At 45.6% G+C, this 17,728-nt stretch overlaps 1 protein-coding gene across 1 annotated transcript in view; it reads right to left on the bottom strand.

Annotated features, from left to right (window-relative positions):
• The window catches only part of LOC307073553 (protocadherin-16-like), a gene marked incomplete at its 5' end in the record, with an annotated part of 91,821 nt that overhangs the window by 27,920 nt on the left and 46,173 nt on the right, over positions 1–17,728 (bottom strand). The window contains one exon of the mRNA XM_079733434.1: positions 763–951. Coding sequence (XP_079589560.1) covers positions 763–951 — 189 coding nt within the window. The remainder of the gene's footprint in view (positions 1–762; positions 952–17,728) is intronic.

Here is a 17,728-nt window from a genome sequence, read left to right as displayed (position 1 = left end):
GGACATTGTAGTTCGAACCGAACAGTTTACGTCTAACAGTTTCTAACAGTTTATGTCCTTCCTACTTTGTTTCCCGGTCTATTTATGATGGCGGTATGGAAATAGTAGTGGGGTGTCATATATCATCATCATCATGCTCACTTTTCCGCTAGAGGCGGCAGGAGAATGGCCTGAAGGGATGGGTAATTTTCATGTTATAAATTATGTCACGGATAATTGATCACTTCTGTCAGAACATTCAGAATCAATGACACAGAACCACAAAGAATCACCGGCATAGCAAAACACCGAGGGAAACCTATGGGGGGATGCTGAACAGAACCGCAGTAAATGTCATTTGATCTTAACTTTGATCAAGGCTGATAACGAATTATCAATAGAAATAAGATCAAAAATAATTTGGTTGTTCCAAGACTGCAAAACTGAATACATTAAAAAAAACCTGGATGAAGAGACCTCATCTCTGGCAACCTTCAAAACTCTCTGCAAAACCCACCTCTTCAAACTTGCCTACTGCCTGTGACAATCCCCCCCCCCCCCCCCCCTTCTTGTTTGTCTGCTCGTCTCCATGTTTTATTTTTGATCTAGTTGTTATGTTTTCTATGTCCCGGTCCAAATTGTAAAGCATCCTTTAGTCTTGAAAGGCGCAATATAAATCAAATTTATTATATTATTATTACTATTATTATTATTATTATTCTCTTAAAACTGACAATTGTAATGAGGCGGATGCTTTATGGCGGCCATATCCCCGCGTCTTACCCCGTCCACAGCATTGACGGTGAAGTCGTAGCTGCTCTGTCCGTGCTCCCGGTCCAGGGCCTGGGAGGTGCAGATCTCCCCCGTCTCCTTGTTGACGGAGAACTGGGAGGGGGGAGCGCTGTTGAGGCCGGAGCCCAGGGAGTAGCTGATGGAGCCGAAGGAACCTCCGTCGGCGTCTGATGCCGTCACCTGCAGGAGGGAGAAAGGCAATTGGTTAAACCGGGACGTACACAAGATTCTCTGTAATCCAGAATGATAATTTCTTCGTTGAACAATGAGCAAAATATTGAAGCTTATGCTAACATTAAATGCAAATGTTCATGTGTGTATTCATTTAATCTGATGGTTTGAAATTGTTTGACACAACTGATTATATACATTGCCCATCCATTAAATTATCTATTTGGACCGATAACCAGATACCAGTATAATTCTGGATCTCTTCGGCTTTAGTTACGTTACTGCTCTGTAGTTTAAAGTATCACAATACTGAAGCAACAGCACTACCTATGGTGAGACAACGAGGTAGAAGGTGTTCATGAGTGACATATACAAGGTCTCATGAGATGCCACCTTATTGAACTCCCATTGAAAACCTTTGTCATCTCTGGCCTCAATGCAGTTTCTCGTTACTCCTTAGAAACTCATGAATAAAACAGAAATCAATGAATTTGAACTCGAACCGGTGTATTTCAGAGATTTCCTTGCTTCGTCTAAAACGTTCCACGGTTAAATAAGACATCCCTCCGATCATCCTACAAACTGCCGCATTCACTTCCCTATAAAGCATTTATTTGTGCTGCCTATTCCACTTTCTTTGCGGCCATCAAGAGATTGAGAGGAGGGTAAAGTCGTGAAATAACAATTTCACAAGCAAGCGCTTTATTCAACGCAATTAATCTCCCCCAAATCCTCCATTTGACTTTTTGTATATTTATCCCTGGTTGCCATGGTGAAATGATATTGAATGATACAAACCGATAATTTGGGTAAGATTTAGGCTAAAAGCAGGAAGTAAAACAATCCGGGGGCAGAGCTTTTAGCGACCAGGGAAATTATGGGGGAGATTTTCTGCAAGACGGGGAGATAAAATCTGAACTGGGTTAGAAGGGACATCTGAGTGGAGAGGGCTTCTAGGCCAGAACAAGGCACCAGGTGCTTACTAAAAGCATCTTTGGAAGCATTCGTTGATGTTTATATGAAGGGGAGCGAGGAGCCAAACGGGCCCTTTGGCAGTGAGAGCCGCTAGGCTGGGAAAGAGGGAAGAGCAGAGGGTGAGAGAAGAAGGGAAAGAGGGAGGCAGGGGGGGAGGATGAAGACCAAACACAAGGTGCTCACAGCGTGTTGAAAACAGGGAGCAGATATGGATGTGGATGCGTGCCTTCCACAGATGAGCAGTGTACTCAAAGTGAACTCAAAACCTCATTAGGAAAGAGTTTCATCACTGTGCTTCACTGGCCGCGGTGCTAACTAGCCCTACAACCTGATTTCCCCTCATCCCCTGACGCAACACGAATGGTTCGGTGTAGGTGCTACACCGCTACAAAGTTAAGGATGATCCTTACGGTATCTTTTCGGGACGGTTAAGTCTTTAAATACAGTTGAGGGTAGCTGTGTGAAGCTCACAGTAAAGAGATGGCTACGCTCTGGCAAAGGTTTCCTTGCGGCAAATCTCAGGGGAAGGATCTCATGGGAAAGCAGTGTGTCGTGGGGAAAAAGAACCAGAAGAGTTTCAACCAAAGACTTCCTACCACCCTACTGGTATTACATTGTCCTATCACACGCTGGCGGTAACGCCACACAGTACGACTCAGGGGCAGCACATCCTTGCCTCACGGCTCCCCGTCTCCGCGCGGGTGGTCCGCTTCCATTAGGGCTGCACACACACACCACAGGCTCCTCCGTCGCCAGGCCTCGCCATGCCGAGGTTAGCCAGCGCTGGCAGCAGAAGACTCAATCACTGGGGGAGGTCCCAGGACGCCACCAAAGCAAACAGGCCAATCAGAACGGGCCCCTGGGTACCACGCAGGGATAATTGTTAGCAAGTGTTGGCTGCAGTTCACATATCGCCAGGCGATTGCACATGGTAAAGGCATCACCGGTTGATTACCAGCACTGTCCGACGTACAGAGTCCCTTTGCAGGAGAACCAGATTTTTTTTTGTTTTTCTGAGGTGGGGGGGGGGGGAGGGTGGGGGGTTGGAAAGAAGGGCTGCTCCTCTTTCTAGGTTCCCACCTCCTGGTGCAGGAGGAGGTTCCCCCCTCCAGCATAAACAGCAGAGTAAGTCATCAGGAGCCGGGCCAAGAACAACACACCAAACCAGGCTTATCAAAGGCAGGCTATTTTTAAAGATGGCATCGCTGTGAGTGTGTGTGTATATGGAAATCATTCATTGGGAGGTGATGTGGATTTGGCTGCCGACTCGGGGCCTTCACGTCTTGGGGGCCCTTCACGTCTTCACGGGGCCGAGAGCAGATGCTTGACGGGAGGAGGAGAGGTTTGGGGGGGGGGCGGGGGGGCAGGTTTCTCCCCACCACCCTTTTAAAGAAGCTGGGAGAGAAGTATGAGGGAGTCATGGGGGAGGGAGCCAGGGAGCTGGCAGATACACGCGCCAAGACAAGAAAAATAATAAACCTCACGAGCACCGGGGGGGACAACCGGGAGCAACGCATGCCGTCCCTACGGCGCGATGCCCCCGTTAGGGTTTGAGACTTATTTTTACCCCCTTCACCACGAGGGGACAAGTTATTAATAAGCACGGTACTGCTGGATACTGCTTTTTCTACAACGACGTTTTCATTCTTCTTTTTTTTTCTTCTTCGTCTTTTTTCTGCCGTTGGTTTGAGCTACAGTTGGGGTGGGAATGTGCTGACTGTATGTCCTCTCGGTGTCAGGGAGAGAGGAGAGCGATGTAGTGTCTACACAGGTGTGGGGGTAGTGGAGGGGAAGGTTGTTTTGTGAGCTCCTGCGGCTGCTTGTTATAAAATAACAGCAGAGAGAGAAGAGTGTCTCCGAAACCGCTCAACGGTTTTTCAATTCCCCGCAGATCAATAAGTGAGGTATTTCCTCTCTGGTGGCGGGAATCCTTCACGAGAGCCGTTGAATATTTCAGCAATTTATCTTTTTTTTTGTCAAACTACAGACATCCACATGAAAAGGGTGGTTCTTTTTTTTTAAAGGACATGAAAATAATATTTCTTCCAGGGGACACAGGAAGTTAAAGTAAAAAAAGAAACATATTTCTTGTCACGTTCGATACTTTGAAGAAAAATAGGTTGTGGTGGTTTCCGACAAACCAGTATTTGTCTAACTTTGGTGCTGTTTGAAAAAAAGTGTGGTAGAAATGAAAAGTGAGGCCAAAGTTAAGAGAGTCTAGAGTTATATTTCCTTCGTGGTGGAGGGGGATGGGTTGGGGGAGGGGGGAGAACGGTTCAACTCTATGAGTAGAGAAGGAACACATTGTTCTGATAGATGACTATTATTTACTATTTCTTTACTATTATTTACTACTTTGCAGACACCGAAGCGATATAAACAGAATATCTTGTTTTGTTTTAGAGACAGAACGTGTCATTGTGGAGCAGGTAGGGGTTATGGATATCTTGCTGAAGAAATTACCTAAATTGGGGATCGAAACGGAGACCTTGATGATTCTCCCTGGGAGGTCAAAGAAGAAGGCGTTTGGGAAAAGGTTCAGTTGAAGTTCACCACTCCTAAAAGACCTTGCTTCAATGCTCCATGGTCCTGTCCAGCTCAATTAGTCATTAACACTGCTAGGGTTAGAGGTTAGACTCCCACTGGGCCCACCCATGCTAAGAATGTATACACTCACTTTATCGCACCGCATATAGAAAAGAAGTAAAATCGCATACATAATGTAGGCCAGTTTCAAACACAATATTCCCATTCACGAATTTGATAATGCATTCATTATTTAAATGTATTTCGAAAGCCTTCTGCCGAGTGGGTAGTTCTGGCCAGTATGGTTCACTCTGCCGCGGTGAAGCTCAGTAGAGTGGATATGCTACAATTGTCTACAATTATGCAGCCTGCCAACCAGCGCCAGGAATATAGCACACAGCTTATTTCTGGAACTATATGTCGAGCCTGGCAGGGATAATGTTGTATAAGTTAAGTGCAACGCTGATTCGGCCGAACGTAGGAAAACCTGCTGCTATAATCACATTTGCATAAATCGCCTGCCGCTATAAATAGCATCGCCATTGAAACAATCATTCTATTTTGAAAATCGCCAGGGGTTGCCATTACCGCTCCATTTCCATTTGGTGCGTAATGGGCCCGTATCGATGTCATACCGTAGGAGGGGAGACCCACCCTGCTCAAAACTGATGGGGCTTTCAATGAGCCCGGGACAACTAGCCAAACCTCAAACCTTCAGCCACTAGTTCACCTTGCAACTAAAAACTGAAACCCCTTACCTCTCTACGTTTAGTATCTGTAAATAGAAGCCAATGGGAAGGATAAAAATCAAAGACGAGCAAGAAGGGTGGAGAAGAGGCTGTAAATCTCTCTGTATGGGACCAGACTTCCCTGGCTAGACGACTAGCTACCCTGTGGAATCATGTTGGAGGGCAATTTTCTCCATTATGAATACAATTTGATTGATCTTTCATTTCTATTTCCCCTCAATTCTACAAAACCCATCTCCCGGCACGGGCAATCATGGTCCCAAATTAAAACATCTGCAATATATCAAAGTCACCTTTCGTGTGCCTGTAATATGTCAAAATCATATTACTCTGCAATGGGGTAGAGCTGGCCAACACAGATGGACCCATTTGTTTGATTCCGTAACTTACTCCAAATCAATTTATTATTCCAAAAATGGCGGTTCTCAGCCAAGCGTGTTCAAATAATAATGAGAGAAGATCTCAACAACCTGCCTGTGATGACACAGAACGTTGAGCAGCTTGCTTTTCTTATTTATTCATAATTCTCGATTTCTATTAGCTGCTATACTGGCACTTGGTACTGTTGCACTGGGGTTCAAAGGGAGATGGCAAGCAGCAGCCAGCAGTGCTCTCTCTACACTCACTACTTGTGAGTGAGGCATGATGGGAGCTTTCTTATCGATGGCGATGGGAAAAGGGAACGCTGGGGCCAGCTCCTTAGTAAAACAAGCTGGGAGAATCCAAAGATAACTGCCTTGTGGTTCCCCCTGGTCAGATTCCTGGAGCCTGCCAGACCAGGACGCGTCTGTCCATCTGAGATTCACTTAAAGGAATAAAGGAAGAAAAGTGAACGAGTGCTGGACGTTAGGATATGTTTTTCCTTTTACATATTGTGCATGTTGTGTTCTAAATTCGATGATTTTGGGTGCTCCAGAGTTCAGTTCAGTTCTTTGAGGTCTGGCTGGGACCTGGTTCTCTGGTTCAGGTCCTGGCTCTGTGAGGTCTAGGGACCATTTCTCTGGTTCAGGTCCTGGTCCTGTGAGGTCTAGGGACCGGTTCTCTGGTTCAGGTCCTGGTCCTGTGAGGTCTAGGGACCGGTTCTCTGGTTCAGGTCCTGGCTCTGTGAGGTCTGGGCAAATGCCAGCCGCAGGGAGAAAAGCTGGGCTGGGTTCCCGGTGGCTTTCTATTTTTAGACAAAGAATTTCCCAAAAGACCAGATTAAGCCTTTGGACGTGATTGACCGTTATGGTTTCCTCCATCTTGTTTCTACATTTTTGAGGACAAGGCCAACGCATGTATGAAGGAGTGACCCTATTCGCCCTTTGCTTCCAGTCTGGCCGCTAAGTTGGGCGCAGCAGGAGGCGAAAATTGGATCTGGTTGGTCTGAAACCATCGGAGCCAGGAAAGCAGAGGTGGAGAACAAGAGCAGTCAATGTGCATTTTAATCAAGCTCCTGGTATTGTAGGACGTACCGTCAAACAAATCTGGAGTTTAAACAGCCAATCAAGAGCCAATCTAAATAGGGAGCAAACGGCTGAGTGCGCCTGGATAGGCCAGCCTGCAACGGATACGATCAACCACATCAGTCCACTTGCGCATGCTTTTACCATGGCATGGATGTTTACACAGGCACAAGCCTACGCACACTCACACACACAGGCACAGGCGTACACACACTCAAACATGCTCGCTCTCTCACACACACATACACACAGGGGATCTCTCTCTTACACACGCATACACACAAGGGTTTTCTCACTTTAACACACAAACACACACACAACAGCTCTCTCTCACACACACACACACACACAAACACTTTCACACAAGTGCTCTCTCACACAAACGCACACACACACACGCACACACGCACACGGCTCTCTCTCTTACACACGCAAAAACTCAATGAAATGTTGTGGAAATAATGAATTACACATCACAGACGTTGGCGATCCAAGTGGAGCAAACGAAAAAAAAGGGTGTGAGACGTGTTTGAGATCACGGAGGAAATTCTGTTTGTAGTCGACAGTGCAGAACATCAACCCGGCAACCAACAATGTGACACAGCCCCAGACAACGCAAGCCGACAACGCAAGCCGACCACGCAAGAAGACCACGCAACCAGACAATGCAATGAGACAATGAAATCAGACAACGCAACCAGACAATGAAACCAGACAACACAACCAGACAGATGTCAGACAAGAGAATCCTGAGATCAACATTATGAGATCCAATTTGCTGTAACACAGAACTGGGGCCTCTTTTATCAGTGTTGAACGGAGTGGGGGACTGGTTGTTTTTGTGAATGCCTCTAATGTTAGACAGGTCATAACAGGGTGTACTCAGTACCGAAGCAATGAGATAAAGAGGAAGAGGAGATTATGTTGACCCCAGGGAAAATTACAACATGGGCCGAGAGAACTACCCTAGACTGCAGAACAGGAAGTGATCCCGGGCACCCTTTATCTACCCCGTGTGTGGGGGAGCCGGGCGTGAGACCCGGGGATTTTAATCCCATTTAATGTGACTCAACTCTTGTTTGTTCAACACCTTTCCACTGAGGCCCGCCCCCGCCTCTTCAAACTTATTAGTACTTTTATTTGCGGCGCCCGTCTGCATCTTTTTTTCTCAAAAAGATGTGTCTGAGAAATAACAACTGTCCTCCCACGGACCAATTAACCCTGGGAGTGCTTCCCTCCACATCAATCTGAGGAGAATAAGCTGAGAAAAAACATGTTTCGAGAGCAAAAGAGACGGCCGCAAATTGGACAATATGGGTTTTAAAATTAACAGGAGACGCGAAGGGAAGCTCAACACTGGTGAGATGATGAGACCGAAGACAAGTTTTCCCTTTTGGTCCTGGAGCTTGCAGGCCCCTCAAACCCGCCTAACCTGAGAGAAGAACGGCGAACAGAGTAGAGGGCTTCCACATCTCTTCTCACGGCGGAGCCAGCTGCTTCTCAGGCTTTGAGATGTAAGATCTACCCCTCTACACCACAACATAGCCTGACCAGATCCCAGCACCACCAGCAGTACCAAGACGGAGGTGGAGGAAGGAGTCAGGCCAAGCATGTGTGGAAGATTGCGGTCGTTACTAAGTAGATACAAAAATATGTTAATGATCCTTGTGCCGTATGCCAGGCTTGTGCGAGAAGTGTGAAAATACATTTTGATAACTCAACTTCAAATAAATTTAAAATGGATGTGCAGTGGGAGAGAGGATAAAGAAACTTCACCATTTAGTATATATACATTAAGTATATACTGTCAAGTTATGGAGTAAATGCAAACAGAGGATAGGGTGGTGGTAGTGATGTTGGAGGTGAATATAGTTGTTGAGGTGATGGCGATGACAGTGGTGGAGGTGATGGTGGTTGAGGTGGTGATGGTGATGATAGTGGTGGAGGTGATGGTATTTCAGGTGGTGTTGTGATGATAGTGAAGCGGTGATTGTAGTTGAGGTGGTGATGGTGATGGAGGTGGTGGTGGAGGTGATAGTGGTTGAGGTGGTGATGGAGGTGATGGTGGTTGAGGTGGTGTGGTGATGATAGTGAAGCGGTGATGGTGGTTGAGGTGGTGTGGTGATGATGGTGAAGCGGTGATGGTGGTTGAGGTGGTGTGGTGATGATGGTGAAGCGGTGATGGTGGTTGAGGTGGTGATAGTGATGATGGTGGTGGTGGAGGTGATGGTGGTTGAGGTGGTGATGATAGTGATGGAGGTGATGGTATTTCAGGTGGTGTGGTGATGATAGTGAAGAGGTGATGGTATTTCAGGTGGTGATGGTGATGATGGTGGTGGACGTGATGTTGTTTTTTAGGGAGGGTTGCATCAAGTCGAAAGAGCAATGATAGTTTCCCCTTACTTTACCCAGATAATCTTCAAATTCAAAGTGTATCAAATGAGGGATTATATAACAACATATTGCATTACTTTTCAAACCAAAACCAGGTAACACCACGTTCAGTTTCCACAGTCTCAGATGATTAAAGAAGCCACAGGTAATACCACTGGGAGAAGAAGAACCATCATTTCTAATCAAAAGACCTAAGAAACGCATGCTTCAGTAGAACCTCTTATTGGAACCACAAGAACAATCCATTCCAGCTCTGTGAAGTCGACGGTGTGTCCAGATGTCCATTAAACACACGGCCGGTGTAGGGAACGCATCGCTGCCAAGTGCTGTATACATGTCAGGATCAGTGAGTGTCTGTTCACCGCTGCCTGGCCGTGACCTCAGCGCGACCTCGCCTTACCTCCGCTTAAGAGTATAATGTTCAGCCACGCCGGCCAAAACACATCATCAACGACTGTACTTTCTTATCAGAATGATTTATTTCATAATTGTCCTCACCCATCCGGGCACGCTACCAGATCTGAACTGTAAATGGACTTGGATGGTAACCCAAAGCTCTGATCCACAATCTTCCGTGGAAGAGAAGCGATAATAGATGATATTCAAGGAAAATCTGAGGATAATCATCTGAACCGTTTGCTCTTTGACCCGTTCTGGGACAATTATGCATTCTCCGCTGCTCTGAGTTGCAAGGCCGTGTGCCAGTACTGCAGAGGATTCAAACCTCTCAAACTCGCAGAAAATGGAATTAAACCTCACATTAAAACTTCAACATCCAAATGGACTGTTTCATAATATTTCGACATCGGAAGGACATTTTACCATACCATGCGCTCACCACCAAACAAAGGAGGCCATCAAATATAGTTTAGAAGTTTTGTTAACTTATTTCTAAAATAACACAAGTGAAATCACCTTTGCGTTTCTGTTCCAGAATAAACCAAGTCTGTGTCGGCTGGTGTTACATTTTAGCCAATCATAGCGCAGTTGAGTCCTGATCTACTTCCTCTTCCACCAATCAGATTCTAAATGATCAAATCACGTTGTGTCCCAACCTAATATCTTGTTTAACTTGGACATACAAAACACTACGGGAGAAAGAAACACAGTCTGGATGTTGCTTCACGCTGTCATTAAATACAATAAAACACTACACTAAATCAACAGAGCTTCATTAACTGGAACTTTTCAGCTTCCTGTCTCTGTAAGCGATCACACGGTGACATGAGCTAGGTCGTATACAGGCCCATATCGCCATGGGAACACAGCGGGGAGAGCAGTATTATGGGCTGGGATAACATTGCACCACGAGTAAAAGTGCATGTACACACACACACTCACACACACGTACACACACAAACACACTTACACACCGATGCACGGCTAGGTTGACATAAACATGCATGCACAAGCAGACACACACACTTCCGTCTTCCATATTGCTTGTTTAATTTTCTGGTGAAAAGTTAACATTCTTCCTGTGAGTCATAGGATTTGTTGATTTGCTGAAGCTCAGTTAATTTCCATCAACATTAAGTCATGGATAGGTATATTTTCTCTGAGGAAGAGGCAGAGGTTTTGCAACATAAATTGTTGAAGTAGAGGGCTCTACATGCTTTTACAATATGATATCTGATTACTTTGGACAGACCTCATTGTTTGGGACTATTAGCTATAGAAACCGATTTTGAAATTAATTAGTGGCTCAAGAAAGAAGTGATAGCATTACACAACGCATTATTTCACTGTAATACTTAGAGGTAGAAAGCTAGTCTATAGGACAGCTTCTCAATAATCCTATTATGGCCACTAATGTGGTTCGACATTCAGCTGTTGTATTTTTTTTTGTTGGCTTGCAAAACCTCCACTTATAAAATATGCGTCATATTAAACAATATATATATATGCCTAAGTATATAGGCTTTATATGTGTGTTCAATTCCTAGGTCATTTGTGGGGACCTTCTGTTTTTGATCCGCCTACGCTAACACATTGTTCGGTTGATACTAGCCGTAGGTTCTCTGGAGTTTGGGTTCAACAGGAGCGTCTGTCTTTCATCTGGACAGGGGCGTCTGGAAGTGGTTACGAATCAAACTATTGAAGGCCCAGACAAGGTGCAATGAAAAGAGAGACACTTTGTGTTTGAGGGGGTAGCTAATCTGTGTGGTGTGGAGGCATGGCGTGGCCTTGTTACTATATGGCCTTCTGTGGTCTGTACCTCACGATGAAGCGCCACGTTTAGCAGCAGGTATTGGTGTGGCAGTGGAGCACCGGTTATTGTTTAACAGTAATGGGGGAAAAAATACTTGAGTGGAACATGAATGAAACTAAATCTTCACACCGACAGGGGTAACCGATTGAATGTGCAATGCTGCACTGCTCTTTGGCTAAGTGGTGCTGTAGCGGCAGCCCGCTGAAAATAAATAATATAAATGGGGACGTTTTTAACAGCGCTCTGGTGAGGGATAACCTTCACGAAGTGGCGCTCTAAGACTGAAAATCCCCGAGGTAACACGACACTGGCTGATTTGCAGTGATCAAAATGTCGTTATGGATGATGAAATCTTTTCCCCCAAAAATTCATTTTCAGAAAAAGGGCGCCGGAGTGTAGATGCTGGCAGGGGGTCTGCGGAAAGCATTTGGCATTCCAGCGAAACCCCCTCCTGACCCTGATGGAGGGTTTCATTCCTGAAAGGGTTGTGAACGTGTGAAGCACCTCACCACACCAGAAAGAGCTTGTCCTCGGATCACACGGAGCACTTTGAAGCAAGGTTTAACTTCAGTGTAAGAAAAATAAACACAAGTCAAAAACATTAATTTAGAAAACGAAAGTGGACTGGTGTGTGTGAGCTTAACCTCCCCGGCCTTCTGTCGCGACAGAGGCAGCCCTGGAGACTTAGCTGAAAGACCGGGGCTTACGGCATTACCCTGTTGGTTTTCCAGAGGTCAAATGGGAGGGAGCAGGCTACCTAGCGGTTCATGTAGTGCACCACTCCCCTGCTGGTGCAGCCAATTAAAAAATAACAAAAGAGAAAATAAGTGGTTAGGTGGTGGGTTAGATACCAGTTATTTCCAATGAAATAATAAAAAGCAGCCAATGAGATGTGAAGGTAAGACTCAAGAGGCATAGAGGACCTTGTCTTGAAGTCTGTTATAGCCGCGATGTAGCCTGCAGGGATCGACATGTGCTTTAAATGAACAGGCCTCAAGTGTATCTCCTGAAGGATGTGATGGTTATACATGTGGGAATCTTTTACTGGATTTCCCTCAGATGTTTTTGTGTCTTTTAATCATCCAATCGCCATGAAGAGGAAAAGTGGTTGATGAGAGGGTTGATGGTCAACACAGAGTTCCAGTCAATGATCCCCTGCATTTTTTAGCCATTATCTTATCTTACCTTATCTTATCTCAACTATTCTTATTTTATCTCAATCATCTCAGCTCAACATCCGTGCTTAACTCTCAAATCGTGTCTCATCTCATCTCACTTCATCTTATCTTCCCCAAGACTTGACAGCCTTGCTTTAAAAAGAAAAGAGCCCCACTGCTATATCGGAATGAATAGACATCCTAATAATACCAGCAGCAATAATGAGCAGAACCACCCAGTCCCATCCAGATCCTCCACCACGCGATCACGACAGTAAGGTCTGTGACTCCTTCACAGTCCTCAGGCTAACCTGTTCAGACAGAACCATGTGAGCGGAACCTCTTCCAGAAGGCTGACGTGATACTCCTTGATCATCTCAGACTGCTACTTATTAAGGCTGACCTCTGAAACTAACTAACCTCCTCCTCCATCAGAGATCTGGACCACCGGGGGAACGACATGCACTCGGGTCCAGGGGGGAGGGGGTCGTACCCTGGACCCTGGGCCCTCTCTCCCTCTGCCCATTCCGGGCAGAGGGTTCAGACCAAGAGAGCTAGCTAGATTCTGCTGCTTTCAGTCTACCTCCAGACATAACCCCAGTGCATCTCCTGGGGGCCCCTGAGTTACTTACTATTCAGTTATTTAGCACACGATTATATATATAATCGTGTATATATTCCAAAGTGGCTTCTATTCAACTTCAGATGCATGTCTTAAAGGAGCAGGTAGAGGTGAGGGCAGCTTGCTCTAAGAAGCCGACGGGTAGACTGTAGACATTGGGATCCTTTCATCTGGGAGTCAAACCCCCAAACCACCATCCTACTCCCACGATCTTGCCCTCTAGACTGACCTCAGCTGCTGTGCGTATCCACCTGTTCTCTAGGTGTGCGTGCTTGGGTGGGAGTGAAAGTAATGTTGCGGTGCCACACACACACACACACATACATACATACTCGAACACATCCAGCACATGTGGGGTGCAGAGGTACTAGACCAGGCTAACCTAGCACTACACCGCTAGCGCCACATCTGCATGGAGCTGGCTGCCAGTGCCCGCTGAGCGTGGCATGCACAAACACACTGCAGATGGAGAGCTGCCTCGCAGAGACCCATAAAAGCTGTTTGATGAGTTGGGGGTTGAGTGAACCTAAAGAGCTAAGGGGGGCGCACGACGCCACACGCAACAATGCTACGGCTAGCCCAGGGGGTTTCATTGTCTTGTGTTTCTGTGTGAGTCATCGTCTGTGTCTAAGCTAACATAGCTGCACGCCCGGGGGGGTCTGGTCATACAGTAATTCCTTTTGGATAGCTGTGGTAAACAAGATGTGAGAGAAAAGAAACAACAACTAGGAAGAAAGTTTAGTGGTGTTTAAGTACGTCATGCTACACTTGGATCTTTCCCCTTTATCAATGTCCTGTTCTCTGTATGCATCAATGGAGAAAAAGGAGGTCATACACATAATCAACTTCCCGTCAAGTAAAGTTCATATTCGCCCCATGGAGGACTTTGCTCCGCGCGCATAATGATGAAAAGATTACGACCGCGCCGGCAGACTGAACATCCAGTTAACAACACAGATCGGCATCTGGGCGGATACACTCACCGTTCTTTGAGTTCCTTTAAGCAACCTCAAAAGAGGCCCATTTGGGGGCTGGTTTCAGTGGAGATCAACACAATCCATGGAACCACCTCTATATCTGCCTCCTCCTCTTTACCACACTTACTTTACCAAACTACAATTCCCAGGTCTAGGAAGCAGGAAATTGAAAGCTCTTGCAGACAAGGTGGCTTCCAATAGATAAGGACCAAAATGTTGAACCGTGTGTGGGGGGACCACCGGGTTTGCCGGGTGTTTTCGGCTTAGAAGAAACCATAATTAAACGTCTGAGAGGAGCGAGGAAGATACTATTGTTGTGTCAGTGATTCATGACTCGCTATTTTTGTTGTTGGTATCTGAACCTCAAAAAACGGCCGCAGAGAAATTTACTACAAACCTCACCGGACAAAAACAAGGCCTCAGAGAAGCAACAGCGGAAAAAAAGCTAAGCGATGCGTTTAATTGCAAGTTGCTCATTAAACTTGTTTGTTTATTTTAGTGGCGTCTGCTTCTCCATCTTGCAACGCAAGCATTGCTGCTTACAGTGGTATTTGTGATGATACCAGAAAGAAAAACAGAAAATAGTCATTTGTATGTTTGTTCATGCTTCATTTCACCTCGGCTTCCATGGCTTCTGCACAGCTGACCTGCCTGGCTACATCAACAAATAACACAAGGATCTGCTTCAGTGTTTCTGAGCAGTGCTTCAACGCCAATTCTGTCAGGGCAGTGGCCGACCATATACAGTATATAGAGACTACATTAGATCATATTTTATGTGTATGTATATATGTATATATATATGTACGTCATCAGGCTCAACCCATAGCTTAAACAATGGCGAGGTGTGGAAGACTTCTTGGCTTAAACACACGCATCAGTCCTGGATCTGGTGGAGATGAGCATACGCTTTGATTATCTCTCGCTGTCCAACGCTCTTCAAACAGACTCTGCACTGCAGTGTTGACAACGTGCATGAGAGAGCAGGGGGCCGGCTGTGTCACTACGATGCATTAGATTAGATTGGTTTGATTGGATTTGAGTCAATGAGATTGAAGGAGAATGAATTTGATTAGATCACATTAGTCAAGATGAACTTAGATCACATTGGATTGGTTTGATATTACATCATTTTAGATAGGATCATATTAACCTAGATTTGATTACGTTAGATCACATTACAATTATTTATACCACTGCTGCAGCAGTCTGTTGTTCCATATTTGTGTAGGGAATGAGTTGTGTGTGTATCTGGTCGTGGGCCAACATGGCTACAGTCTCTATAAACACTCCTTGGGATGAGGAGGTGTGCGATGATTAAAGCCCCAACGGAACAGATGAGGCCGCAGCAGGACGGGGGTACAGAGCATCTCTGGGTGGGGCGGAGCTTAATCAGAGGTCTCTGATGTCACTTCCTTAGATGGGGTAAGGGCAGATGGAGGGCGGGACGGAGGGAGAGCGATAGACCAGGGATGGAGTACATAGGAAAAGAGAGATGGAGAGAGAGGGAGATAAAGAGAGAGAAAATGAGTGATAGAGGCAGCTGGAATGAGAGAAAGACAGAGAGACAGTGAGCAAGAGAAAGACCAAAAAGAGACAGATTGAAGGAAAGAGAGAGGAAAGAGTGTGCTGTGAAGATCTCCTGGCGTCCCACATGTAAACACAGCCAGTCACATGTTCATAAACAAGGAGAACAAATGAAGGTTCCAGCACGGTTCTTCTGGCAACAAAATCCCAGCAGGTCTGTATATATCTGCATGTGCTTGAGATTATCTGAATCTAATTTGAGATCAGATTAATGTGATTTGAGATAATTCACTTCTGGATTACGATCAGCCGATTCTGACTAGAAATTAGATGGATGTAATTTCAGTTAAATCTGTTCAATCAGAATTGAGATTAATCAAATCAGATTCAAAATCAGATGTATCTGAATTGACATCAGGCGAATTTGAAGTGGGATCAGATGAATCTGAATTGAAGTCAGCTTTGTTTTTCATGAAGAGCCTCTGAAAACAGGCTCACAAAGAAAGGTGGCTTTCATTTCCTAAGCGGAGTGTTTATTTAGCTCTCAGCAAAATATTTAGGTGAGGGCATAATTATATTTTATTTTGTATACATGTCCGGTCCCCTCCTCCACGTGATTAATTTCAAACAATCCTTTCGGGAGTATACATAAGGTAGTCGCTGTGTATGTCGACCCGTTTGTGTTTAAAACACACAAAAAAAATGAGTAAATGGGAACTTCCACCGTAAACACAACTTCAACACAACTCCAGCACGCAAGCTCTCGAGACAGAGACTCGCTGGGCCCCAAATCAAACACGCCTCATCTATCTGAAAGATGAGAGCCTCTCAGAGCGACACACACACACACACAGACACACACAGACGCACAAACTCCACCTCATCTTGGATTCGCTAAGGATGACTTGTATGGTCACAGTATATTTACGCACACCTTAAATTCCCCTCACACACCCTGGGAGTGCACTCAGCCTGGGTCTGGAGGCGCAAAGATGATTACACTCCCTGGCTGTGTTCCTGAAGAGGACTTGCTATCCTAAGACGTCTGGACGAAGCCATCTTGACAACATGGGTTAATCACTCACCCAGCTGTGTGTCTGTGTGTGTATGTGTATCTGTGTGTGAGCAGGTTTATTAGGCCAAGGGACAAGAGGTGATCAAATTAACATGAGCACTAACTCACACAAACTGTCAGTGAATTAAACGTGATGGAGAGGATTTGAGTTGCTAGGATACGTCTCCTCTTGTTGGGGGGAACTGAGTGAAAAGTTTTGTGTGTTTTGTGCAGACTTTGCAGTTTTTAGACAGGAACTTTTTCCAGTCCAAATCTAAAATGCCTGTGTGTATATGTGTGTGTGTGTGTGTGTGTGTGTGTGTGTGTGTGTGTATGTGTGTGAGTGAGCGAGTGAGTGAGTGAGTGAGTGATCGAGTGTGTGTGTGTGTGTGTGCACATGAATACATGTGTGTGTGTATCTGTGTGTGTTTGAGTGTGCGTGTGTGCGTGTGTGCACGTGTATGTTTTCACACAACAAAGTGCCCTCAGCGTACCTAATCCAAAGCCGAGGCGGACTCACAGTCCCAGTGAGCCACCTAGGTGAAAGGTCATCCAAAAGTCCAGCTGTCCACCGGGGTCACATAACCTCTGAACCTCATGGTGATGAGGATCATCCATCCTCTCTTTCATCCCGCTACCACTTGCCAACCTGGCGTAGATCCAACTTACTTGGAACGGATGTGAGTTACAGCGGAGTGAGCTATGGATATTGTGTTTCGCTAAGGAAGGAGCTAGCATTAGCAGCTATCCATGGCAGGTCACAACTTAGTTCTTACTATTGTACAATATAATTATAAATAATTGAGCAGACGGTTTTATCCATAAGGACTACGGATACATGCCATGGGGATCAAACCCACAACCTTTCGGCTGGAAATCACACACCATTTCCACTAGACTGTCTTGCTCCTTATACCACTTTTCCATGACCTCCTCAGAAGGATGTCCAGAGGAGGTAATGGAAGAGTGCTCTGATGTTCAGAGGTATGGCATTACGGGGTACTTCTCCCAGTCCAGCCAATAACCTTCAAGACAGCCACACAACGTTAACCCCTTTATTAAAAATGAGCAGCTGAAGCCAAAACACAACATGAAGCCTAATGGTTTAATATGTTCATGTCCCTAACCTCTGTCCTATCCCCTCTACA

This window comes from Pollachius pollachius, assembly GCF_949987615.1.
Source record: "Pollachius pollachius genome assembly, chromosome: 3".
NCBI classification, from domain to species: domain Eukaryota; kingdom Metazoa; phylum Chordata; class Actinopteri; order Gadiformes; family Gadidae; genus Pollachius; species Pollachius pollachius.
This window is presented reverse-complemented; position numbering and strand designations above follow the sequence as displayed.